At 47.4% G+C, this 25,117-nt stretch overlaps 1 protein-coding gene across 1 annotated transcript in view; it reads left to right on the top strand.

The window, feature by feature from the left end:
- The window catches only part of GALNT14 (polypeptide N-acetylgalactosaminyltransferase 14), a 92,506-nt gene that overhangs the window by 38,275 nt on the left and 29,114 nt on the right, over positions 1-25,117 (top strand). The window contains exons 3-5 of the mRNA XM_015623271.2: positions 13,252-13,350; positions 21,728-21,795; positions 24,273-24,338. Of these exons, the coding sequence (XP_015478757.1) occupies positions 13,252-13,350; positions 21,728-21,795; positions 24,273-24,338 (233 nt within the window). The remainder of the gene's footprint in view (positions 1-13,251; positions 13,351-21,727; positions 21,796-24,272; positions 24,339-25,117) is intronic.

The raw sequence follows: 25,117 nt of genomic DNA, 5'->3' as shown, positions 1-25,117 counted from the left end.
GTCCTGAGGGATTATTATTTTTAAAATGTGCTTACTCAAGCAGTGTCTCACAAGTTGCTGACTCGAGGTGTGCTGTGTGGTAGACCAGGGCAAGTGGTGGTGTGGGCAGTGGTGCGTGTGCTTGTGGTCTCCCTGTGCCTGATGCTGCTGGGTGCTGCATCTGCTCGGGGCAGAGGGGTGATGGGGCAGGTCTGAGCAGAGGAGCCTTGAGTGCAGTGCAGATGGATGGACCCCTGCCCATGAGGTTGGATGAAGGAGGGAGCCAGGTGAGGAGGATGGTGGAGAAGGAGTGCTCAGGTGCTGCCTCATCTCTGGACCTGGCGTTGGTGAAAGCTGGACGAGGTGTCCTCGTGTGGCCAGGTGTCTGTGCTGCTGGCATTGCTCTGTTCTGTACCCTCTTGTGTGGGTGCTCCCCCATGAGAAGGGTGGCAGCACCTTGTGAGATTGGGGTGGCTGGGTGTAAGAGGGTGCGGGTTTCTTCTTGCCATTGGGGCTCATTATTTGCTGCTGGGTGGCTGTCAGCAATGTCCTGGAGTGTTTTTCTGTAGCTTGATCTGTTATTCCAGCTGTTACTCTGTTTTCTGGGCAGAGCCAGGATATTTGTCATTGCATTGCAAAATAAGATTTATCACATTTAGGCAAAATCCTGTATGTGTGAGGGGTGTCTCTGGTTCTTTTGCCTGCAGAGCATTTTGGGGCTGAAACATCTGGGTAAGAGAAGATCTGGGACAGCCCTGCCCTTGGTTTTGGTCTTCTTATTTCAAATGACAGCAAGAGCAGAACATGACCCTGCAGGGGAGCAGGTACACAAATCAGTGGTGGAAAACACATTTTACACAAAAGTATTTCCATTAGGAAACACCATGATTACTTTTTTCCCTTGGACATCAGACCCCAAGAAGTTCGCTCTCGGCGCTGTGTTTTTCTATCACCTCTTTAGGCTGAGATCTCTTGGGATGAAGATACGAGAACAATCCTTCAAGTAGAGTAGGGGCTGTCTTGTCCCTTTGGGATAAACTAGAACTGCCTGCATTGGTCAAGGTCTTGGTTCCGCCCTTGATCAGATAGCTTTTGTGGCCTAAATTTGAAACTTTCATGCTGATGTGGAGTTCTCACCTCACATAGTGGCATTTACTCTTGGTTTTCTGGGTGAATTTGCACTTGAAAACTTCAAGGGGGTTTGAGGAACCTTTTTATGATCAAAACGCAGAGATTGTTTCCAGGTAGCACAGAGAACAAGGAATATTGAGATTGGCAATTCTTGGCAGCTAAGCAAGGAAAGCAAGACAGCTATTAATCAGAAACCGGCACCTCATAAAATCATAGAATAATTTGGGCTGGAAGAGACCACAGGAGGTCTCTGATCCAGTCTCCTGCTTGAAGTTGGGTCAGCTCTGTAATCAGCCCAGGTTTGTCTCAATGGAGGAAGCAATGAGCCCAAAGGGACTCCTGCCTCTCAGGCTTGCCCCAGCATTTTGTAGAAGCTGATGTAATTTAAAAACCCTGGTTGCACCACATGGAATTTGTAGTTCTTTCCCCTCAGCTACCTGTGTTTGTGAAACAAGCTTTGAAGTTGCTTGAGGTGCTGTCATATCCTCTTTTGGTGTTCATCACTTTTGGGTGATTCACTTAACTACCACACTCATTTATCTTCTCTGGTTTAACACTACAAGGCTTTGCCAGTGGTGGGGTTGAGACTTGAGAAAACCTGGTCAAAGACAAAAATCCCATGGAGTCTCCACTCCATTATGTTGCCTGAAAATGGAGAAAAATATTCACTTGACTGTTTTAGCACTGCAGAAATCCTGTATTTCATATTTTCCTGCTTCTGCTGGAGCTGGTATCTGGTACAGGTGTGGGAATACCTGCATTAAGGTGCCTCTTTCTGGTAGTTGCACCTTCTGTTCCTGGAGAGCTCATGCAGAAGTGTGGGGGGTCTCTTTGGGGACTCACTTCAGAGCTGGACACACAATCCTGGGAAATAGCTGGTGAGTGTCCAGCTCCCCATGCTGGGAGTATCTGTGGCCACCCCAGTGTCTGTGACATTTTCTGCCCCATGTTTTTGTCTGGTGCAGGTGGAAGGCTCAGCTGATGGTTTCTGAGAGAGGGACTGTGGCTTCAGGGCATAAAAATCCATGAATGCAATGATCTTTTTTCAAATGTCTTTCTACATAATGTCTTTTTTTGAAGATTTCTGGGTTTGGGGTTTTTATGAATGTGTTAGGAGAAGAAAGAGTAGATGAGAAGGGTCTGCATGAAATGGGATTATAGTGAGTTTGAGGTCTGAGAGAAGTTGCATTCACTGGGGTTGGCTGCCCATGTCTGAGCTGGGATCTATCCTTGGCCAGCGCTCCTGGCTAGACCATCATCCCAACATTCACTTGTCTGGAAGAGTCTGTTCTTCCTTCCTTGGATGTGATACGAGGAAGGCCCTTGCCCACGTGCCTTTCCTGGGAGTTGGTGTGCTCCCTGGCCATCATGGGCACACAAACCACCCTGTGTGACTTGCACAAACTTCCATGGAAAGGAGAGAGACTTTCAGGCATTGAGATCCCAATCCAAACCCAGATGCCTGAGGCAGCCTATGGTACTGCTCTGTGCCCTCCAAGCCCTGCTCAATCACTCCCTGGAGCTAGATGTGGTGGGTTGGGTCACTCAGAGTTGTCACCTTGGCAGGGACACAGTGTCATTGTCACCACTAGCCTAACTGCATCCCAGGAAAAGGAGCTCCTGCCACCCTCTTAGTTTCAGGGGTACCATGTTTTCCTCACCCTAGCAGTCCAGTGGCTATACTCAGGTTTTTGGAGCACAGCTCAGCTGATCCCAGGTTGCAAATCGTGCCCTGGAGTCATGGGCGCTGACTCTGGATGTTGTCTGTCACCAAGGGGCAGGAGCTGAGGTGAAGTGAGATGCTGCAGTTTTGTATCTTAGGGGCTGCCTAGAGAAAAGGCAGTCTGAGGAGCTTGCATAAAAAATGGTTCTGGAGGAAATGCTGGGGCTGGGGGAGGCCGGTGTTTCTCCAGGAGCAGGGTTGATTGTGTTTTGATTGTGGCTGCTGCAGGGAGGTGGCAGATGTGACAGTGCTGATTCTGCAGTGGTGGATTTTCAGTGCTATTCCTCCCCTCTTCTTTTTCTTGCTTGAGAAGGATGAGGGTAACTTGAGAAGCAGCTGATGGAAGTGTATAGGCGGGTGTTTGGGATGCAGGACAATGTGCCAGTTAAGTGGTTGTGTTACTCATTTTTTTCCTGGAGGGCAAAGCTACTTCCATCTGAATGGGCTGTGCAAGGAGTGTGAGTTATGGCACTTATCTGCACAGCGAGCAGAAACTATTCCTGAGCTGTATTCTTGGCTAAAAGATGTCTGCAGACCAAAGGGGATTGGCAGGGTGGGTACTGGGGAGTCTGTAGGGACTTGGTGTCTTGCAGTCTGGCTGCTGGCAGTGGGGATGACTGGATTGTTCCAGCAAATATCATGGTATAATACTAAATTTTTTGCTGCTGAGTTTTGTTTATCCAAGTTGTCCCTCCTCCCAGCCCCTCAGTGCCTTGCTGGGTGGGAAGAACATCTGCATGGGACAGGCGTCCTCCCAATGAGAATCCGAGGAGCTCACAGGGGACCAGGCACAACTTCCATCCCAGTTCTCCCTTCCCTGAAGAACACCTTTATTTTGTGTTCCTTGACAAAAATTGCAGTTTCAGAGAGGAAAAAAAGCTGAGAACATTCCCCCCCACACCCCCCCCCAAGTGATGTATTTCTTTCCCCTAAGTCATTTTGGCTTTGTTTCCCTATGAGACAGTTTTGATTTCATTTTGGAAATTCCCCACTCACCCGTCCACTGCATTTTGCCAAGAAAAATGCATGCACAAAACAGCTCTGGGTCGATCTGGAATGACCCTTCCCTTGTCCTTTTTCAGTCCTTCTGTTTTCCCTGCTTGCATCCTAGCCCTGTGGAGAGATGTGTACAGTATTGAGGATTTCTGTGCAAGCACTGGGGAACCTTCTTCTACACAGTCTCTGTGGGAATTTGCTTCAGTCATTAGTTTCCCCCATGAGGCCAGGTTTGGTTTTGGGATGGAAGAATTAGGAGAGCCCATGGGATTTCCCTTTTGTTGTGCAGAGTGGGATTTCTCTTTCGTTATACAGATTGGGGCGCTGGAGCAATAAGGGATGAGTGCCTGGGGAGAAGGAATGGGGACTGGTGCTCCAGTGTCAGTCTTGGCTGACTAAAGCATCCCTGCGCCAGAGGTCATGGAATGGACAAGAAGAATGTGTACAACCTTTGAAGAGAGGGTTTTGCCTCTGTAATATTCTGTGGCAGGTTGGTTTGTGTTGAGGAGTAACTGCTGGTGAGATGCACTGTTAGCCCAGAGTTGAGCCACGGTCTATCCATCAATACTGCGCGTCTCTCTCCAGCCTCCAGTCTCTTGCTCAGTCCCTCGGGAAATGGCAGAGCTACTACTGCCAGGGCTAATTATTCCTCAAGACAGAAGACATGTGATAAAATATTAACCTTTTTCAAAAACAGAGCCCCAGTTAATTAGCTCCACTTTTGTGACACATTCACCCAGAGATAAAAGCTCGTTCCCCAGATATCTGTCCGTGGAGCAATGATCTTTCTGCGTGTCCCTGTCACAATGTGGGGCACAGAGGAGTGAGAGCTGGGAATTGAATAAAAGACAGTGACCTGCCATTCACTGTGCCCTGAGGACCATTTTAAGGTGAGCAATGCCTGGGCACTACTGCTTTTGTTCAAGAGCCTGAAGCTGGAAACAGAGCGGGTGGTGGGACCTACCTTGCTCCCTATACCTGGGCTGTGTCTGTGTTGTCAGTGCTACATCTCTGGAGCTTGAGTTTGGGGGCTGTGTGGGTAGATAGGGTTCAGTAGAGCTGAGTGAATAATGGTGTTTCAGTTCTTCGGTTATTTAAGAGAAGGAAAAGCCAGGAGACAGCAATTTCAGGATAAACCAAAAGCAAAGCTGTTGGTTAATCTAAAAGTAAAAAGACAGGAAAACTTAAAGCCAAAGGGATCTGTTTTTCTCATCCTGAAAAGGGAAAAATTTCATTTAGATCTCAAATGTTTTTGACACTTTAGTCATCTAGAAATGACAAGCTGTATTTAAAAGCAAGTGATTTTGTGTATCAGATGAAAAGTGCACATTGGGCTCCTGAGGAACAAACGATGTGCTGGAGTGGAAGTGATGCTGCAATGTGCGTTGGCGGGTGCAGGAACCACTGGTGGGAGGCAGTCACTGCGCCAGGGAGAGGCTTCTTCCCAGTGGAGGGAGAGATGGGGGTCTCTGACAGACCAGGACTGGCTGCAGACCCAGCTCTGGCCCTTGGAATGGCTCTGCCAACATCAGTCAGTCTGTGGGGGCACAGGATTTACTTCTTAAACTTCAGGTGTCTCCTTCCCTGCAACAGACTGAAAGGATCCTGGGTTGTTTTTTTAGGGAAGAGGAAATCTTGCCTGTCTCTGTGCCCTTTAGAGGGTTCACCCACCTGAACCACATCAGGGTACAGTGATGATTTTGTGGTGGCCATCCCTTCATCACCAAGTGCTTCAGCATTCCCAGGGTGCCATTGATCATCACCCTCTGCTAGAACCATCCTCTGCCTTTGACTGCTGTAACATATTGACCACTTGTCTTATAGTTATTACGTGCCATCGATTGCTTTGATAACTTGCTCCAAGCAATTCTGACAGAATGAAGTTGTTTGTTTAACTCTCGTGCTTGTCTCGCTATTTCTATTGACCTAATATGTTTATGTAGGCTGAAGTCAAAGTCAAGTATTAGTAAATAATAGAACTAATTCTCTGAGACTCGCTCCTGTTGATAATTAAAACCATGAGACAGTTTCCTCCATCAAACTCTTGTTTGTTTTCTTCTGCTAGCTGGCATCTTGAAGTCCTACTCCATCAGCTGCAGCAAAAGGGCATTTTGTTTTGGGGCCATTTGGGTGTATTTCTGCTTTGAGCACTGCAGATGCCTACATGTTGGAAGTGTTTTTGAGCTATCACATTGTGGAGCTGGATTTGTGCTTCCCCAGCTGTGACTACGGAGGTGTTGTGAGGATGGAGACTTTCTCTGCTTTGATTTGCCATGTGGCGCCAGGAAGCTCTGGTCAGAAAGCATCCTCCCTAAGGAATCTTTGCATTCAGGGTACCAGCCTTCTGAAACATAATTTCAGGTTTTCCTGGCTTCTAAAGATCTTTAGTAATGGGTTGGTGGTTTTCCATGAAGGTGCAAGGAACCAGATTTTGCTTTTACTTCCACCAAGTGAAAAACTTTGCTGTCAGCTCTGGTATTCCAGTAAAACTGGCATCAGTTTAAAATTCTACTGAATCCTACTGGTTTTGTTTTCTTCCTTTCACTATTGTTGGCTCCATTTTATTTTTTGCCTCAGTTCTGAGGAAGGAAGGGTGGAGGGAGTCAAGAAGCAAGACAGACCCTGAGTCTGTGTGGAGGGCCCTAGAAGTCTGAATTATTCATGAGCTGCTTTGAAAATCAAGACACACAATCTGGTTTTACTTGTTTTTAAAGGCAGCCATGCTATTCTTTCCTTCCTTCTTAGTAAATTCTCTTTTTTTCCCCCTCCCCTTTTCTGAAGACAAAAATCCAGCAAATTTTTAATGAATTATAAATGCATCTTCTCATCAGTTTTGAGGTTCACAGGCAGACATGTACGTCATGTTCAGAGAAGGTTATTTTTGCCTTCTTGCATTTCTCCTTTTTTTCAAATTTAGTCGTTTGATTAATTTTTTAGATATCTATCTTGCAGGGAAAAGAAAGAAAGAATCTGAAAGAGGCAGTGAGTTAGACGAAATATTAATTGCACACTAGCCAAATCCAGCACTGCTTCAAGTTCCAGAAGCTGTGTAGAAAAATGTCCTTCTTGGTCAACCCCAGGAGACTGATGTCAGGTCAGCCAGTGGTTAAGTTGCATCAATTTGCAGGGCTCTACTCTTTTGTGCATTTTCTGGTATTTTGTGGGGAAGGTATAGACTTGGACAGGTTCCTCTGGACATCGTATCTACAGCCAGAGCTGGTTCACTGCCCCAGCAGATTTTTCCTGATGGTCGTCTTTACAATTTTATCAAATTACATCTAGTTCAAGCCTGCTGCATAATTCCTTGCTAGCCCTGGTGCTAACCACCAGTGAGTGTTTGTTGCAGATGTGCCTCCTTACCCTTGCTGAAGTCCTTGTACACCCTGAAGTCATCTGCTCAACCAGGGATTCCTCTCTTTGGATCACCACTGTTTCTCACAGCCCCAGCAGTGTCTGTTGCATGCTGCCCTTTTTTGGGAATGCAAACCTGAGGCACATGCCAGTCCAGCACAGAGAAATCCTACTGACCTTTGTCAAGGGTATTTTTTCACTTTGGCAAGCCAAACTTGAGTTGGCATTCCCTGCAATCATGTGGCACTGCCGCCTGACATCTGACTCCGCATCCTTTCTTCTTTCCTTCTGGCACGGCTGCTTTCCCCACTGTTGAGCCTTCCAGCTGTGTTTTCAGCCTCTCTTTGCTCTAGGCCTTCTCTCTGGTGTTTCAGTAGCACCAGCCTGCCCACAGCCCTGGCCAGCCCAAGGTGGACCTGCAGGACCAGGTTAGGGTCTGTAGCTGGTGGCAATTCCTGCAGCCAGTGCTTTTCCTGTTGTGCTGTGAAAGTCCCATCTGTGCTCTGAGATGCCCTGTTCATGCTCAGATGGTGGTGTGTCATGGTGGAGCTTAGAGGCAACACCAGAGGGAATCCCAGAGCTTTCTCAGTAGGTCTTTGTGCCAGACCTGACCCCACTTGTGGTACAGCAGTTCTCACTGCTCACAGCTGTGCCCTGCTGAGGCCCTGGCTGCTGTGGTGGTGATGGAGATGCACAGACTGTGGCCAGCCCTCTGTTTGGCAGCTTCTTCCTGACTGGGGAGGGGCAAAGCATACTCAGAGAGGGAGTAGGAGATGCTGGCATAACTTGGGAAGGCAAAGGAGCATTTTGAAGGTCTCCCAAAGCTGAGTGAAAAAATATTTTGAGGTAACATGCAGGAGGGGTGGCTTGGGGAGAGCCAAGAAGAACCAAGGGTGTTGATGGGAGGTGAATACCATGAAGATCATTTGACCCCTCTACGTGCTCTGGTCAAGCAAATTCTGAATTGTGTCCCATTTATACTGTTGTATGAGACTGATGTGTTGACTGTGGCGAGAACAGCACTTCTTGGATTTTCCATCTCTGGAGGTTATCAAGTAATGATTTTTTGAGAGCTACTCTGCAGTCAGGTAGAAGTCACTGGACTTAATGCATGGATAACTGAGAAATGCAGAAATAACTGGGAGAAATGCCAGAGGCTGTGTTGCCCAGAGGTCAGGTGAGGTGGTGCACAGTCCTGTCCAGCAGTAAGCTCTGTGAACTTGCTAGATTCCATATGAGTTGGCACATACATTGTTTTATAGCTCTATATCAAACCAGGCCCAGGGTTCCTATTTTTAGAGTATTTTTGTGGAAATCTCCTAGGTTAGTTATTAGGAAGAAATTCTTTACTGTGAGGGCAGGGAGGCAGTGGAATAGGTTGCCCAGAGAAGCTGTGGAATGCCACATCCCTGGAGGTGTTCAAGTGTTGGATGGGATTTAGAGGAACATGGTCTAGTACAAGGTGTCCCTTCCCAAGGCAGGGAGTTGGAACTAGATGTTCTCTAAAGTCCCTTTAAACCCAAACTATTCTATGTTTTTATGATTTATCAGTTTTGCTTCAGCTCAAAGACAGGTTTTAGGCACAATAATTTTCTATTGTTGTGTACGCTGCCCTTAGAGGTTGTCCTGAGAGGTATGACAGGTGCCTGCATGTCCTGCCATCCATTTCTACTGGTGTGCAGAGCCTGGGTATGTTTGCTATTGGCCAGGATAGCTGGGGCTCTAATATTTTCTTTCCTACTGACAACTCTTTCTTTGCTTGTGGTGGGTAGTGGTTTTCTCTCTCACTAGGGCAGTAATTCTCATTTTCCTCCATGGGAGTAATTTTCACACCTTGGGGAATGTCTGAAATCAGCGTGATTTGTCCATCAGGGGTGGTGTGAACCCATCCTATTGGTGTTGGCAGGTCCCTGTCCTTTGAGCTGATGTGAGAGCCCACTGTGGCTGCAGAGGGCAAACCCAAATACCCTTATTTTGGATGTGTGGTGACGAGACTGCTCTCCCACGTGTTTCCAAGGAGAAGAGAGGAGCCAGGAGGGAAGTGAAAGATGGTGTAGCTCTCCCTGATGCAGCTGGCTATTTGAAATAAATATGCAGAGAGTGCTTTGGAAGTGGTGAGCTGTGTTGAGGGAGAGTTTGGACTTCATGGAAAACATCAAAAATTCAAAACAGACTTGTTGGCAGTGATGGCTATTGGAATAGAGCAGAGGAATGAGCAGAAGCCTGGCAGGGGGAATCTAGGGGAGTGGGATGAGGATAGTCATTTATTGAAAGAAGTTCATGAGGCACAGGAGAAGGGTGAATGAAAGAGGTGGGTTTTGAGAGATACAGCACAGTGCTGTGGGCATGTGCTGTGCCATTGGATGAGCCTTGGGGCAGCAGAAGAGGCTCTGGAACAGGCTCCAGCTCTGTTCACACTGTTAATCTTTACCATTGTGCTGTGCAGTCATGGTGGCAAGGTGGTCTTTGGTTTGGTGAGGGGCACTGTGAATGAAGTTTGCCATTTTTTAAATGTCAAATGGGTTCAGATTCCCTGGGAATGGGCATGTGCTGCCCTATCAGGAGGATCAGTAAGGATGCAGGGGCAGCTGTGTGCAGAGGCCAGCAGTCTGTGATACCACTCTGCTCACCAGCAGCAGAAGCGGCAAAGAAACTCAGTAAAAATATCTTGAGAAAGGGACTTTGGGGGCAATGCTGGAGTGTCCAAAGTTTGGGACTGCAATTCCTGCAGTGAGTGCAGGGCCCTGGTTGGCTGCTCCATGTCCCCACATACAGACACTGCATAATTTATTCCTGAGCTGTTAACAGCACATTGGGAACATGGAGATGAGATGTGCTGCTCTGTCCAACCTGAAGGAAGTGTAACAGGCAACCAGTCCAGGCTGGGATTTTCCAAGGCTGATTCCTAAGGTGTTTGTGGCCAAACTACCCCTTTCAGAACTTTCTGATTCTGAAATTATTTCCATTTTGAATGGAAAAAAAAAACAAACTGTAATCAGAAAGTGACTCTTTCCATCAAACGAAGTTTGACTTTTTGCATGAGGAAATAAGAATTGTTCTCCATCTGGATGCTCTCCCTGGGGTTTTTAGGGCAGGCCAGCCTAGCTTTTTTCTTTTTTCACCCCACCCAGATGCTGGGAACCTGCAGAGCAACCTGGCAGCATTCCTGCTTGCACTTGCTGTGCTAGCATTGCTCCCTAGTCCTGCTGCAAGGTTCAAAGCATCAAACTTTAAATGGCTTTAGCCAGTGAGTTTCAACACACTGCAAATACAGGCAGTGCAGTTGTTAGGTTTTTTTACTTTACTTTTTTTTTAACAGTCTGAAAAAGTCAAACTTTCATTGGTTTCCTGAAAATGTTGTGGGTGTTGTTTTCGGTTTTGTTTTTTTTGTTGGCAATTGGGTGACCTGTGAAATACCATCAGCAGCACAAAACGTTTATCCAGTGACAGCCTGAGGTAGCATAGGCAGCTTTTAGTGGGTTTATTTTCATTATTACAGCAATTTTAGGGGCTGCATGCTGCAATTTTCACTTGCAGTGAGGTATTAAATTGAAATTACCCCAGATGTAATTGTCACACAAAATAATTCTGGACATGCTGGATTTAATGCTTTTCCAAGCTGTGGTTTTTATTACCCAAGTAAGTGCCAAAAAAAGACACTTGTAGTCAACAACTTAAACTGAAATCTGCCTTCTGGGGACCCAGGATGTTTAGCTGCAGTTACACTGGGGGAGGAAGGGGAAAAAAAAGGCTCCAAGTGGAGGAAACTTTGGGAGGGCTTCTGGAAGAAGTACCCAGGGGTAAAATCCTGGGCAAGGATGGAGTCAAGGCCATAAAGCACCCAGGAGGAGGAGCCCTGGAAGATACAGCAGCTCTGCCTCACCCTTTGCAGGCAGTTTTTGGAGAGGCAAGTCCCAGCTGTAGTATAGTGCTGGTCACAGAGGCAAAGTGAGGCCTGAGGTCCATAGCAGCATCATTCCTGTCCTTGGGATGTGACAAGCCTCACTAGGCAGAAGCCCTGGGGTGAGCTGCAGCTCTGGAGGTGCCCATGTGTGACATTCCAGCTTTTCCCACATGCACATTGCCTGGCTGGGCCAGTCTGCTGCATTGACATCTGGAGTTTTAAAAGCAAGTTGTTGCTCAGGAGGAGGCACAGGCAGCCTGCAGCAGCCCCAGCACTCCCACCCGTGGGAGGCACAGACACACCCAGCTCCTGCTTTATTTACCAGCTCCTTGGCTGTTGTAATAGCGTAAGTAAAGTATTGATGACTTTGTATTTTCCACTCTCACTCATTCTTTTCCAGAAATAGCTTCCCTTGTTTGCTCCACAGAGCCCTGCTGGAAGTGGGTGGAAGGACACGCATCTGGGAGCAGAGTATAAATAGCACAGGGAGAGCAGTTGCCATATTCTGTCCCTGCAGCTCCGCAGAGCAAACGGGAGCTGAGCCTGAGCGTGGCAGAACTGAGCAGCAGCAGTTTGGGATGGCTCTGCTGGAGCGGGACACTGGATGATGCAAGGGGCTGCAGTGACCCAGAGAAGCAGCTCAGGGCGTGACCCGGTGCTGTTTCATAATTCAGAAACCCTCTGTTTCCAGCATCCCTGAGATGCAATTTTGATGGATGAGGTAGTTGTCGCACAGGGCAATGTTGCTGAACTTTCTCCTGCATATGGAATAGCTGTGCGACTTCGGTGTCCTTTGGGGATGGACCCAGAATTAGAATTGGCTCGAAGGTGAATTTCTGGTGTGGATGACTGTGCTGAAGGAACAGGGGAGTAATGAGAAGCCTGCTTTTGGTCAAGTTCAAGCAGGATTTGGAAAGGGTTTTGAGTGAAACAATGAGAGAAAGCAGCAAATAACTTAGTGTGAGCTTGCAAATATTTTGTCCCACCCAAGATACCATCTTTTCTTTATCTTTGGAATTATTTCTCCTGTTGTGCACTCTTGTTCACTTTGTAAATAATCAGAAATGCAATTTCGAAATTTAAATATGGAAAACCTTGTTAAAAATAATATCTGGAGGATTTTGGCATTTGAGAGGTACAACATGCTGTTCTGAATACCATAAACCAGAAATATCTGGCTGCTCGAATGTGCTTTCTCCTCACCATCCCCAACTTAATTTCTCCATCTGTTTTTACTTCACCTTGCAGGTGCTGTGGTCCAGAGCTTTGGGGGAGCAAACTAATGGTCTGTTGGAAGAGCTCAGTGCTCTTTCCTGCTGTGTTTGAGGATGCTTCTGGTAGCACCTGGGCAGTGACACAAGAACAGACAAGTGGCATGTGGATGGGAAGGAACAGGGTGGCTGTGATGGAGAGCTGCTGTTGTGTCATCTGAAGAACATCTTAAGGGACTGATAGGGACCTAGAAAGGGCAGCATGGATGGAAGAGGTACCTGGATTTTCCGAGCTGGGAATATATTGGTGTCGGTCTATAAAAGCCACAAATTTAATCAGCTAAAGGTCAAAGTAATTACAGAGTCTGTGACATTTCCTCCTGGGAAGGAGGCAGCAGCAGCTGTGGTTGCAGCTGTGGGTTTTCACCTTCTGAAGGCTGGCTTGGAAAGTTTTAAATCCCAGTCTTCCCTATAGTCTGGTTATGCAATTAAGGCAGAATTAATAAGGAAACAATCAATTTAGAAACAGAGTTTGACTTACCTTGCAACTGGCTGGTGGGAGTTGCTTCCTCAGGAGGCTGTGAGTGAGGTGGATTGGAGCTGGAGCTGTAGGGATGCTCTTACCTCTGCTGGTGCCATGAGCCAGGGGGATGAGAGAAGCACTGGTGGGTAACTGGGAAGCACTGGTTAGAGAAAAGGGCATCAGCTGGGTGCCTCCCTTCTCATCCCATCCTGTCCCGTCCCGTCAAGTTCTTTGCTGCTTTAATCCTTGGTGATTTACTTGGCAGTTTCTGGACTCCTTCAGAAATTATTCACACAGAAAAAGTATTATTTATTTATTTGTAATACTGGCTGGAGACCATTTACTGATGGACTGTGCTGCCTGTGTTGATGAAGTGAGCCCTCACTTTGAATTCCAGCACCTGAACGGCCTTTTCTGCTTTCTCCCTCCCCAGGTGTACGACTTTGCACTACAGCCAGGACCTCCCGCCCACCAGCGTGGTCATCACCTTCCACAACGAGGCCAGGTCCACCCTGCTAAGGACAATTCGGAGGTAAGAGCTTCTAGGGATCTCTTCAAAGAGGGTCAGTGGACCAATGGTCATCACAAACAAAGAATCTATTTGCACTCACTGCAGCTGCAGGACCAGACCTGCCTCTCAAATGGTGACTGAGAGGAATTAGCCTGAAAGTTGCTTTCTGAGAAGTAGGTTTTACGGGGAAAGTGAGGAGCCATGCTCTCACCGCTACTTTGGAGGGTCTGTAGCATGGGAAAGTCTTGAGGGATCATCAGCAGATTAGACAGAGTCTGGGCTAAGAGCTTTTGTATCCAGCTGGGTATGAGTGCTCAGCTGTATTTTGTCCCAGCCCTCTAGGGACAGCTATCATTCTATGGATATCTGCTCCAGTGCTGCTGTATGAGCTTCTCCAGTGCCCCATTGAGTGCCAGAAAGGCTTGCTAATTGAGAAGCCCTAATGACACACATGCAGACCAGATTTTCCAGGATGGTTTCTATACTCCTGCAGCGACACGGTGGAGCACTCTGGGCATGTGGCCATTCCTTCATTTGTCAGTTTATTCTTGGCTGTGTTTTGCTGTCGTGGATAGACTGAAGGCTTCATTTTCACTGCAGGCTTTTGAAATCTGTGCTTCATCCCAGTGTGTGCCTTGAATCTGCGGGTTCTCTTGTGGGAAGACCTGGTGAGGTGTGTCCAGGTCTAGGCTGGTGGGTTCCTCTTTAGCAGGCCTGGGTGTGCTGTGCTCTGTGCTTTGCAGTTGCATCTCGTGTGCACTCGGTGACGGTCTGTGCCCTGCTGCAAGTCTTGTCTTTTAAACCCTGGCATCCCCAGGGACTCCTTGCCACTGCTGCTGCTGGTCAGACTGGGATTGCTGGTTAGGGGGAGGCCTCAGATGTGCCCTCTTGACTGTCACGTCTTTGCTGAGTTTTCCTCTCAGCATCCTCCCTTAGGTGAACATATCCAGGGCCACAAGTGAGTTTGACAGTCCCGAAATTGAATTCCTGCTCTGCTTTATGGTTTCATGCCCAATCCTGTCTCCTTGCTTCACACTCAGTAATCAGTCACTGCCTTCTCTCCCTGGGGTGTGTCGATTTTGGGTGACACTGATGCTTGGTGCTGTGTACTGCCTCCTTGATCCTGGACCTTCTCTTTTGTCTTTACAGTGCCTTGCATAAGTTTGCCATTCTCCAGAACCAGTTGTATTTGTAACAGAGGTGGCAAGTGCAGTCCTCTAGCCCCTGAGATATAGGGGGCTTGTAACATGTGAAGTGCAGGGATGGATTTTAATCTCATTTCTCCCCATAACTCAGCACCTACCATCCTGCCAGGTGTGATGTGGTTACATGAAAAATGTTAGACCCATGGTACAGCTTTTGTGCCTGGATCCCTCATATCTGGCTTCATTAGAGAATCATTCATTGCAGTGATGGCAAGGTTAGAGATACAGGTCCATTTAATTTTTACTTCTTCCTCTAGGTGATTGTCCTTTGAAGTTCCCTATTTCCAGCATAAAAAGACTTTCTTACTTGTTCCTCTTTTTTTTTTTTTTTTCCTTGCTTGACTTGATTAATTGGCTTCACTGCCTTCCCTACCTGGCTGTGTGTGATTTTCACCACAGCTTTGCCCCTTTGCACTGCTCCTCCTTCCTTTTGGGCCCTGGCAATTCCAGTGCTCACATTTTATCTGTGGGGAAGTTTTCCCCAGCTCTGGAGGGGACCCTTCTGAGCCCTCTTGTAGGTTCATCCCCCAAGAGTTCCAGAGCCCCACAGAGTATCCCACTGAGCTGCAGCCCAGAGGCAAGCCCAGGCAGTGAGGAACTGAGATGACAGCCTTGGGTCCCCATCTCCTCTGCCTGTCCCTGGGTCCTGAGCTGACCCTCTTTTTTCTGGTCCCCATGGTGTGGAGGTGGCATCAGGTTCACTGTTTTCCTTCTGGATGCAGCGCCTAGAGGCTTGCTTTGATGCAACCAAGCCTAGGGATAGTAATCCTTGGTGGCAGGCTGGTGATGTGGCTCCTGCTCTGTTCCTCTCATGATCTGGTTGTGCACATATTGCCACCTTCCTCCCTGCCTCTTTTTGGACCCAGCTGAGGGCTCATCTGCCTCTTTAGCCTCTGTAGGTTAATTTGCTGTGCCTTCTGACTGCTTGGGGCTTTTTCCCTCTTGTTTGCCAAATAGTTTAATTAGATCTTCCAGATGACTCCATCCCACAGTGGCTGTAACAACATGGATCATTTTCCTTGGCCATTCAAAACAAACTCTGTCCTCCTGACAGCACTTTGTGCCTTTTGGGGCAGTCTGTGGCCAACTGCTTTGAGCATCGTGGTGGGTAAATTTGGCATCTCTTCTACCCTGTTCTCCCCAGTACATACCCACAGTGGTATAACCCAGGTGACAGATGGATAGACTGGGGAATAGAGAGGTGATTTGTTTGTAGCTGGTGGAAGATTCTGAATTGCAAACCTGGTTTCCCAGGTTCCAGTATGTTGGATTTTCCAGCCCCATTGCAGAATCAATGTTCTGTTAATCGCCCTGTCAGGAGCAAGAAATAGGACAAAGGGACATTTCTTGGCTTGTCCAAAGCCATGGGTGATGGGGCACTGTACCTGTGGAAGTGCTGCTGAAGGCACTTGCAGAAGTGACCACATATACCTGATGTGCTATTCCTGGATGCTTGAGAGCACCTCAATGCTCCCCAAGTGCTGAGCCTGAGCTGTGTTTCAGGCTCTTGGTAGGGAGCAGCAGCACGTGGCTTCCGTGGCACCCCTTACTTATCCAGGTCACGTTGGGAGTGCTTGGGACGGTTCGTTTATGGACGTTTTGCGTTGTCAGAGTTATTGAGAGAAGCTGGTGGATTGTGTTGAATAATGAATTCATTTAAAAATTTCATGATCTTTTCTCTGACCATTTGCCAGCTGGAAGTAAAGCAGAGGGGAAAAAAAGTAAATTTATTGAAGGCCCACATCTCTGGAAGTGGTGAGGTCAGCATTTATACATGCATGTGCAACTGTGCTTGAGAATATGTACAACTGTCCGGGGAGTAGGGGATGGGTGTCTTCAGAAGGGGAAACAGGAAATAGGAGAAGAAGCCAGAAAGGAGGAGATAAGTCAATAGCAAAGTAGCTCTGGAGATTTTTTAAGGTTTTTTTTACTGAAGAAAGTATCATTGTGTTGTTTCAACCACTGACTTCTCAACAAGTTCCTTATCCCTCTGTGGTTCAGTTTCACGTATTTCAAGCTCCAGGGCTCAGTGCCTAAAAGATGGTGAGAGTCTCCAGCAGTGCATGAGGTGGGACCATGTGAGTAAACCCAAGGTGGGAAGGTAGGAGCAAGGGAGAAAATAAGCAGTATAGAGGCATTTAAAAAAAGATAATAAAATCCCACCAAACAACAGTTTCTTCTTTTCTGTCTCTCCATCCTATAGTAGCCTGGATTTAGCAAGGGAATCCTAATCCTGTCATGTGGATGACCTGCTGGGCAGACGGTGAGACAGTCCCGTTTACTCTGCTGAGTGGTTTTTATTTATTTATTCTTCAAACTTGCAGCTGGGGAGCTAAGGGCAGGAATAAGAAAACTTAAATTATTTACTTCTTGCTGACAAACCAAAACACATCCTTTGGCAGGAGTCCTGATGCAAGTGCTGTGAATACCACATCAAATATTTAGATCATTAATTGCAGAGTGAGTAGCATACCTTTCATTTTCCAGTGCTCATAGGTGAGAGAAGTGATGTGCTGGGCAACCAGTGCCTCTCACCTTCCCTTGTGCCACCGCCTTGTCTGCATCCAGACACATCTGAGACAGGGAGGTGACAAAGCCTCCTTGCTTAGGCACCATAGAGAGCCTGTGCCATAACTGAAATGAGCCTGATTAAAGAAGCAAAAACAAGCCAGGTGTTGCATAGAAACTGTATAATTAGCACTTTGTGCTGACTGTTTTTTTCATTTCTTTTTTTCTTTTGCTTTTTGCTTAAACCCTGGACTTTTTTTTCCTCTTAATTTGCTAATCATCTCTCGCGGTGACTGAGTACACAGCCCTCCATGCGCTCTTACCTTTTGATGTTAACATAAGAGAACTCTTGAATTTCAAAGAGCTTGGTGGGTATTTGAAAGAATAAAATGTGAAAGCCGCAGTGTAATCAAAGCTCATTATGGTTATTCTTGGTGTGATGTCTTTCTTCCTACATAATTAGCCATTTGGGGTTGTTCATTTTGGCGGGTTTTTTCTCTCCATACTCTGTCTGATTTCGATAATTGTGACCCTTGGCCCTTTTCATACTTCATTATCCTCCCAAAGGTGTTTTTTTCCCCTCCCAGCAAGTCCTAATATGTTGCCATGGAGAGAATTAACAGGTTCATGAGTTCTCAAGGATGGGTGTCCACAGTCACCTCTCCAAAGCAAGTGGGTGATGACCAAAACCACACTGACTTGGTCAGAAGATCTAAATTCCTTCCTGCAAACATTTTCATTGTCTTACATGATCTGGGTGACTTTTGCACTGGTATTTATTTGGAGATGAAGTTGCTGGATCCAGTGGAAAAGGATCCAAAGAAATTCTTGAGGAGGATGGAAGAGGGACCCTACAGTGAAAATTTAAGTTGAAATTCTCCATGGCTATGTCTGCATAAGGTAAATAAATCAGAACAAAGAAAATTTCAGCATTTTCTTTTCAAGATAATTCAGCAGCAAACCTGTTCTTATTAGGTTGAGTAAGCGTTTTCTAGACTGGAGGCACGAGCTTTCATTTTGGTGGTAGCAGGTCTTTTGGCAATTTAAGGGGGAAAGCGTTGTGATCTTTGGCACAGCAGAACTTTAAAACTGTTTTGCTTTGTTCAGATATGCCCATCACTGCAGTATGTGTCTACCTATGTTTGATTTCAGGGGAAAAAAATCTATAATAACAGAGGGACTTCAAAGCACTATAATATTGTCTTCTGATTTTACCCATATAAAAGGAAAAAAAAAGCCATGCACAGACATAAAGAAAGGAAAGTATTAAAAAAAAAAAATCAAAGCTGAGCAGAGGCACAAGTAATAGAAAAGCCGGCTTTGAATTTTTAAAAGTGCTTTTATAGTCTATCTGAAAAAAAAAAAAAAAACAAACCCAAAAACCATAATGTTGAAAATGTGGAGGATTTGATGCCTCTTTTTCCCATCCTCCCTGAGGAGCGCTGCAGGAGGGGTGCTTACATTCTGTGTTCACAGCATCATGTGTGTGTTATTATGTGGTTAATAGAGCACCAGGCAGAAAATGCCTTGGAGACACGAATTTGGCTTTGCTGGGCATCTCTCTGTGCCTGCATCAAGTGGCCCTTGGCTTAGCAGCTGTTCTGGGGCTTGCTGGACTCTGTGCACCGACTTGCAGGGGCAATAATGAGCTGAATGTGGGTTGAAAGCAGAGGACACCAGGTCCCATAGAGCCAGCCTTTGGACTGCCCTCACCAGGTCGAGTTGTTCATGTGAATTTAGGAAAAGTGTTGTGTGGTGAGTGAGTCCCACAAAGGATTTGGTGGGAGAGGGCTGTGATGGTACAGATGAGGGGGTGCTGTGCCACCCACAGTGGTGTCTGTCATTAACCCCATGGAAGGGTGATGGTTTATGGAGCCAGAGGAGCCCTTGGACATGTCCTTCCCTCATGGATCTGCATGCTGGCCTTTTCCCTCTTGCTCTGGTCAGTCCCACAGATGGCTGCTGGTGGCATTCAGGGGGTCATCTTCCCTGATTTGCAGGGAGGCAAGCCCAGGCACAGAGTTGGCAGCAAACTGCTTAACCTGTAACAGTGGGAGCCTGCAGCGGAGCTGAGACTGGGCTGCACCTCTCCCCAGCTCAGGGCCTTGGAAATGGTCCATTTTCTTCCACAAGATGTGCTCTAAGCGCTGAGTACTGCTTGGAGCCCAGGCCTGAGCCTACACTGCCCAATGCCATGGTTTTGGTTGAGTTACTCTGGTTGGTACCAGCAAAAGCAGAATCAGACTCCTTGCAGCCACCTTCCCACAGAATTAAGCCCTGCATTGCATTTCTGGCAGCCAAATCTACGGGGGAGACCAGGCAAAGGCAGGCCTTGAATGTTCCAATTTTCCCTCTACCTCCTGCTCTTGGTGGGTTATTTATTTATTTTGCTGGCTTTTTTACAAGCCTGCTTCTTTCCTGCAGGTTGCACAGAGTTAGGTTTCCAGGCAATCAGCACTTGTTAAATATTCCACTGAGCGTGATATTGCTCTCCTGTCTCTGTCTACTGATGCTCGGCTACGGTAATTTGCTGAACTCAGCTCTGCCGTACGGGGATTTCTAAAAAATAACAAGCCTATTAATAACAATAATTAAAAAACACTTGACAGGTGGAAACAGCACATCTAAATTGTTCTGTGTCCCCCAGTGGGAGGAGGGGCGCTGAACCACTTTTCCCCAGTACTTCATTCAAGCTGTGGGTGTTGGAGAGGTGTTGTTTAACTCTGCTTGGTACAAGCCAAAGCGTCAGGGTGGCCACAGCAGCTCCAGGCTGTTGCTCAGGGGACAGTGGCTTTCTCTTCCTTCAAACCTTAGCATGCAAGGCACCTGAAGTGGGGGAAAAGAATGGCTTTTGCCAAGATCCTGAAACTGGAAGAGGCAGGGATTGTCTTTCCAGAGAAAATAATTATTGGAAGTGATTTTTGAGGAGCTCCACAAGGGAGATGCTAGGCTTACCCACTCTGGTCTGACAGAAAAACCCCTTTTTTGAGGATTTCTGCCCAGGGAAAATAAAAACCAGCATGGAGGAAGGATTAATTATGTATGCAAGAAATTATTTTCTGTGAGTTGTTCAGAGAAGTAGTACATGCCCATTTACTTTAAGTGTTCAAGGCCTGGTTGGATGGGGCATTGAGCACACTGTTCTAGTGGAAATTGTCCCTTCCCTGTGGCGCTGGGATTGGAACTGGATGATCTTTAAGCTCCCTTCCAACCTAAACCATTCTTTGATTCTGTGTCAAGCATCTTCCTTGGGATGTCCTGTATGCCTCACAGAAAAATGTAGTTCAGCTGTTTCTCTCTGCTGGGTTGTAATTCCAGCACCTGCAGGGGAGGGAGTACACCAGTGCAGGAAGAAGGCACCTGGCAAAGGGGAACCCCCTGGGTGGGGTAGGCTGCATTTTTTGCCAGCTGGTTAGTTGGCTCCCAAGTTCCCTGGGGCTTCTGCCCTTTGTAGCTCTCCTTACTGTGGCCTGGGCCAGGGATGTGGTTTTTCCAGACTTCCAGGTGCTTTTTTTTTTTTTTGCCAGAGTTTTGGGAGCTTGAGAGACTGGGAAAACCTGTTAATAAGGATCTGGCAGGGGATCATGGGCTGCAAGTTTGTTAGGTAGTTGGGTGACTGCCCTCCTGTGCCAGTGGGAGGTCTGAAGGTCTGAATTTTGGAGGGATTTAAAATCCTTTGTGGAAAAGGAACCATGCTCAGGATGAAGGCAAAGAAGTTTAAATGCTGTAAAAGCCTGTGCAACCTGACTGGCATTATCAAAGCCTGACTCAAGCACTTAGGAAACTTTTGGGATGCTCTGGGGCTTCTGCTTCAAGCAGACAGCCTTGACCCTTTGCTGGGGCAGGATTTTAAGCATGTGCAATAGCAACTGCAACTCCGTGTCTTATGTGTCAGGGTAACTTTTGCACTGCTGTTTATTTGGAGATGAAATTGCTGGAGCCAGTGCAGCCAATCCATGACATCTGCACCGTAAGAGAAAGGGAAAGAACAGGTCTAGATTTTTTTAATAATAACAACCCTTGGTGGTGTAATTAAGGGAAGATTGTAGCTTTGAGCCATGTTTCATAGTGTCTGTCCACATGGAGGGAGCTGTGAGCCACATCCTCCAGCCTCTCTCTTTCATTACCTAGGGTGGGCTCCAGCCCTGCTCTTATCCTCTCAGCAGCCTCCGAAACACAATCAGCTCGGAGATGAAAACAGGAGTTATCCTGCCACAGCTGTGAGCTGTGTAAAGATGGGTTTCAGCTGGCTAATTTTCTCTGTGTTGGCCCTGCTGTTGCTGGACACCATATCATTAGCCCCAGAGAAGGTGGAGGGGTGACAGCAGCTTTGCTGCAAGCCCAGTTAGGAATCCTGGTGCAATTTTGGGGAAAAAAGCGCCAGTTTTTCCTGGCTTTACGTGGGGCTCTGGTTTTGCTCACAGAGGTGAGAAGGGTGAATCTCAGCTATTTCCTAGGAATACAGAGCGCTTGGCTCCTAGATCAGGCTACAGGAAGTTGATAGCCAGACACTGTAGATTACTAGGAGGTGGTTTCTGGGTTCTTACCTAGTATATCCTGTCTGGAAATCCAAGTCTGCTCTTTTGTGCTTTGGCAGGGGTTCAGTTCCTCATCTTTTCCACTCCATTTGCCGGGTTGTTAAGTTGGTCAAGCGCTGTCATGGATTTTCTCTCTTCATTCCTTAGCGTGCTGAACCGCACCCCGGTGCACCTCGTCCATGAAATCATACTCGTGGATGACTTCAGTGATGACCGTAAGTGACCCTTTCCCTGTTAAAAGCAAAGGGCCAAAAAGCCTGGGAGAGACTGGGATTAGTGCTGAGACAGGGGAGAGTTTGCTGGAGTGGAAGAAAATTTAAAGCTCTGTAGCTGTGAAGAGCAAACCCTGCTGTGCTTGGTTTGCATCGCCATGTGTAGAATTCCAATTCCAAATGATCCAACCTCCTCTCATGAAAATAATGCAAGAAAAGCGCTTGGCAGATCGTTTTTATACCCAGCAGATGTGAATACAATCCTTACATGGCTGTGTATCCCACCACAGCCTTGGTGTGTTTGATCTGGCTTTCAGCTGCAGTCAGGAGCAGTTCTGGGTTGACACCACTGGAATTCCATGGGACAATGAGAGTCTAACCCTCTTGACCCTATGTATGTTTCTGCACACATTTATATAGGTGGTCAGCAACTCTTGATTTTTTTTCCCCACCTTCTTTTTCACCCACAGAAAGAGGATTCCCTGCATGGGTTTCCCATCTCTGAGGTGCAGCATAAATAGCGTTGTACACCACACAAACAGCCCACATCCTCCTGCTGTTCACTCCCAGTTAATAACGTGACTCAAGGGACATCAGTAGCTCTGGTCTCCAGCAGCTGAAGCCCCAGGGCCTCCCAGGGAACCACCCCAGCTGAAGACCTTGCCTAGTGCGATGGGAGAGTCAAAGATCTGAGTGCTCAAGAATAATGTCTCAGGCATAAAAAGGATGATAAACTGGCTGAGTGGTCTGTGGCACTTATGTTTCAAGGAGTTGCAAAATAAAGCTGTTTACTTGGAAACGTGAAAACAAAGCCAGATAGGTTTCTTTTAAAAAATGGATCTAGGCTTTGCTCTTGGATGTTATAAATAGGAACTGCCTCAGAGAGCATTAGGGACAGATTTCACACAAGACCCATTTCTTGGCATTGATACCTCCCCAGGAAGTTGCTGAAGCTTGGGGAAGGAGCTGCTGTGATTATGGTGAGCCCTGGAGCAGCTCCAGCACACGGTGCAGGCAGGCTGGGCGAGTCTGGGAACTGGCAGAACGGCTGTGACAGAGAAGAGGAGAAGGTGCAGGGACTGTTCCTCTGGAGAAGAGCAGAGCAGGATTTTTGGAGGGTGGAGGAAGTAAATGCCAGGTATTGGGCTAAATAGGCAAAGCACTTGCCTTCCTAGAAGGAGGCAGGTTTGTGGGAACGCAGCTCCCCTGTCCAGGGTGCCGAGTGCTGTGAGCCAAGGAAAAAGGACAGGGCTAGGTTTTAATTCATCCCAGGGCACCAGAGGGGAGCCTGTTCCCTGTGTAACTTAGGGCAGCCCCTTTGCTACTCAGTGCTTCTCAGCTATCTGACATCTTTGCTGTGATAGTCTGAGCCTGCTGGCATCTGCTCTGCATGCATTTACATAAAATACATGCATTTGCATAATGCACTACACACACATGGTCAGTTTTTTCCCTGCAACCCACCCCAAGCAATTAGTGCTTTTATCTCATGCCCAGTTGTGTCTCATTTCTCACCTCTCTCTGCCTGCTGACTTCATTCACTGGGATGCAGTTCTTCAGCACGTGGGTTCCCACTGTCCCCAGCAGATTTTCACTGAGAGTCTGTAGCCAAGCCCTGTCACTTCTCCCTGCTCCCCTGCTCCAGCTCTGTCCATGAATTGTTAGGGGTGTGGGTACAGAGATCTCTTGCTGGTGGAGATTGCTGGAGAGGGTGAAAGTGCTCAGGAAGTTGTGTGGGATGGGACACTCACCTCTGTGTCTGTAGTGCTGAGGAAGAGGAGGCAGAGGGGTGAGAGCCATGAACTGTTTGTGGAGGTGGTTATAGTGTGGGTGTGTAGAGGTGGAGGGAGCTGTGATGGGTACACCTGACATCCTCCACTTTGCTGGGAGAAAGACAGGCGAGGAGGGGTCCTAGGGCTGTGTCAGGGGTTGCAGGACCTCCCTATCTCAGGTGTAGGTGGCTGTCAGGACTTTCTGCCCTGTGGAGCTCTTGCCCAGGGTGTGGGGAGCCCCCAGCTGCTCCACAGGGCTCTCTTTGAGCATCCCTTTCTCCTTGCTGGAGGCTCCAGGCCACCACAGGAAGCTCCTGCCCTGCCAGGCAGACACGCATCAACAGCTTGTGTGTTGCTTTGCAGCTACCAAAAATAGTCATTTGCATTAATGTGCAAAAATTTAGATTCTGACCTGAACCACAACTTTTCTATGCTGATTTTAGAGCATAATTCAGCTGCTCTCAGTGTAAATCTGCTGAATTTACACTAGTTTTATGAAAACTGCTGCTCTGCCAGGCCCAATTTATGCTTCATGAGCTGAGGGGTAAGGCTGTTGTGACCCAACAGTGCCATTGCCCTAACAAGCCATCAACCAGTCCAGGACAGGGTCCTTTTCCTGCTCCCAGTCTCTCCTAGGAGTCCCCATTTCTGCTGCCAGAGCCACGGTGAGGGCTGAGGGTGACGTGTCCTCCCTTTGTGTCTCCCAAGCTGATGACTGCCGTTTGCTGGGCCAGCTCCCCAAGGTGAAGTGCTTGCGGAATGGACGGCGGGAAGGTAAGAGCTGCCTGCCCACAGCCCACGTGAGAAACACAGGTTTTGGGAGGTGGGACAGTGATGCAGGCAGGGGGAACCTCCACAGAGTGGTCAACAAGGAGGTCAGTGGCTCCTGGGAATAAGGGGGGCCCTGGTGAAAGAAAATGTGATAAAGAGCTGGGATTTGAAATGGATCTCCCCTCTCCCACTGAAAAAGATGGGACTATTAAGAGATCCAGTGAGGCTCAGCTGTAGCTTATTAGCCAGAAAATTAGAACAGGCAAAACAAAGCCCCGGGTCTTATTTGTAAAGATGTTTGCTCTAATGAAAGAGAGAAGATCTGCTCCTGCTGCTTCTGTGGGATTTTTATTTTTTTTTAATAATTAATTATATTTGAGAGATTAAGAAGGGCTATATGGAGGATGAATGCATGTCCTACTGGGCTGCTGCTGGCAACCTTTTGAGACATCTTCCCATTCCCCATAGTCTGAATGCGTGTTTCAAATCCTGGTTTGCAGTATTAGGATAACTAAATGAAGATTTTTGATGCTACAAATCCAAGGTGTGCATCCAGGTCAGTGTTGGTTTGAGACTGAGGAGTGGAGAAGGTTCTTTTCTGTGTGGATTCTTTCTGCAGAGGGTTTCAGCTCTGCAGGTCTGGTGACAGGGTGGCATCAGGCCCCATGGGTGTAAGAGACATTCCTGCTTTGGCAGGAGGTTAAGGGAGATCTCCATAGACCAGCACCTTCTTCTCACCTCTCTGCCCTGTGCTATGAGGGTATGTGTGTGCTCATCCACAG

The sequence above is a fragment of the Parus major genome, chromosome 3 (genome assembly GCF_001522545.3).
Source record: "Parus major isolate Abel chromosome 3, Parus_major1.1, whole genome shotgun sequence".
Lineage (NCBI taxonomy): Eukaryota > Metazoa > Chordata > Aves > Passeriformes > Paridae > Parus > Parus major.
This window is presented reverse-complemented; position numbering and strand designations above follow the sequence as displayed.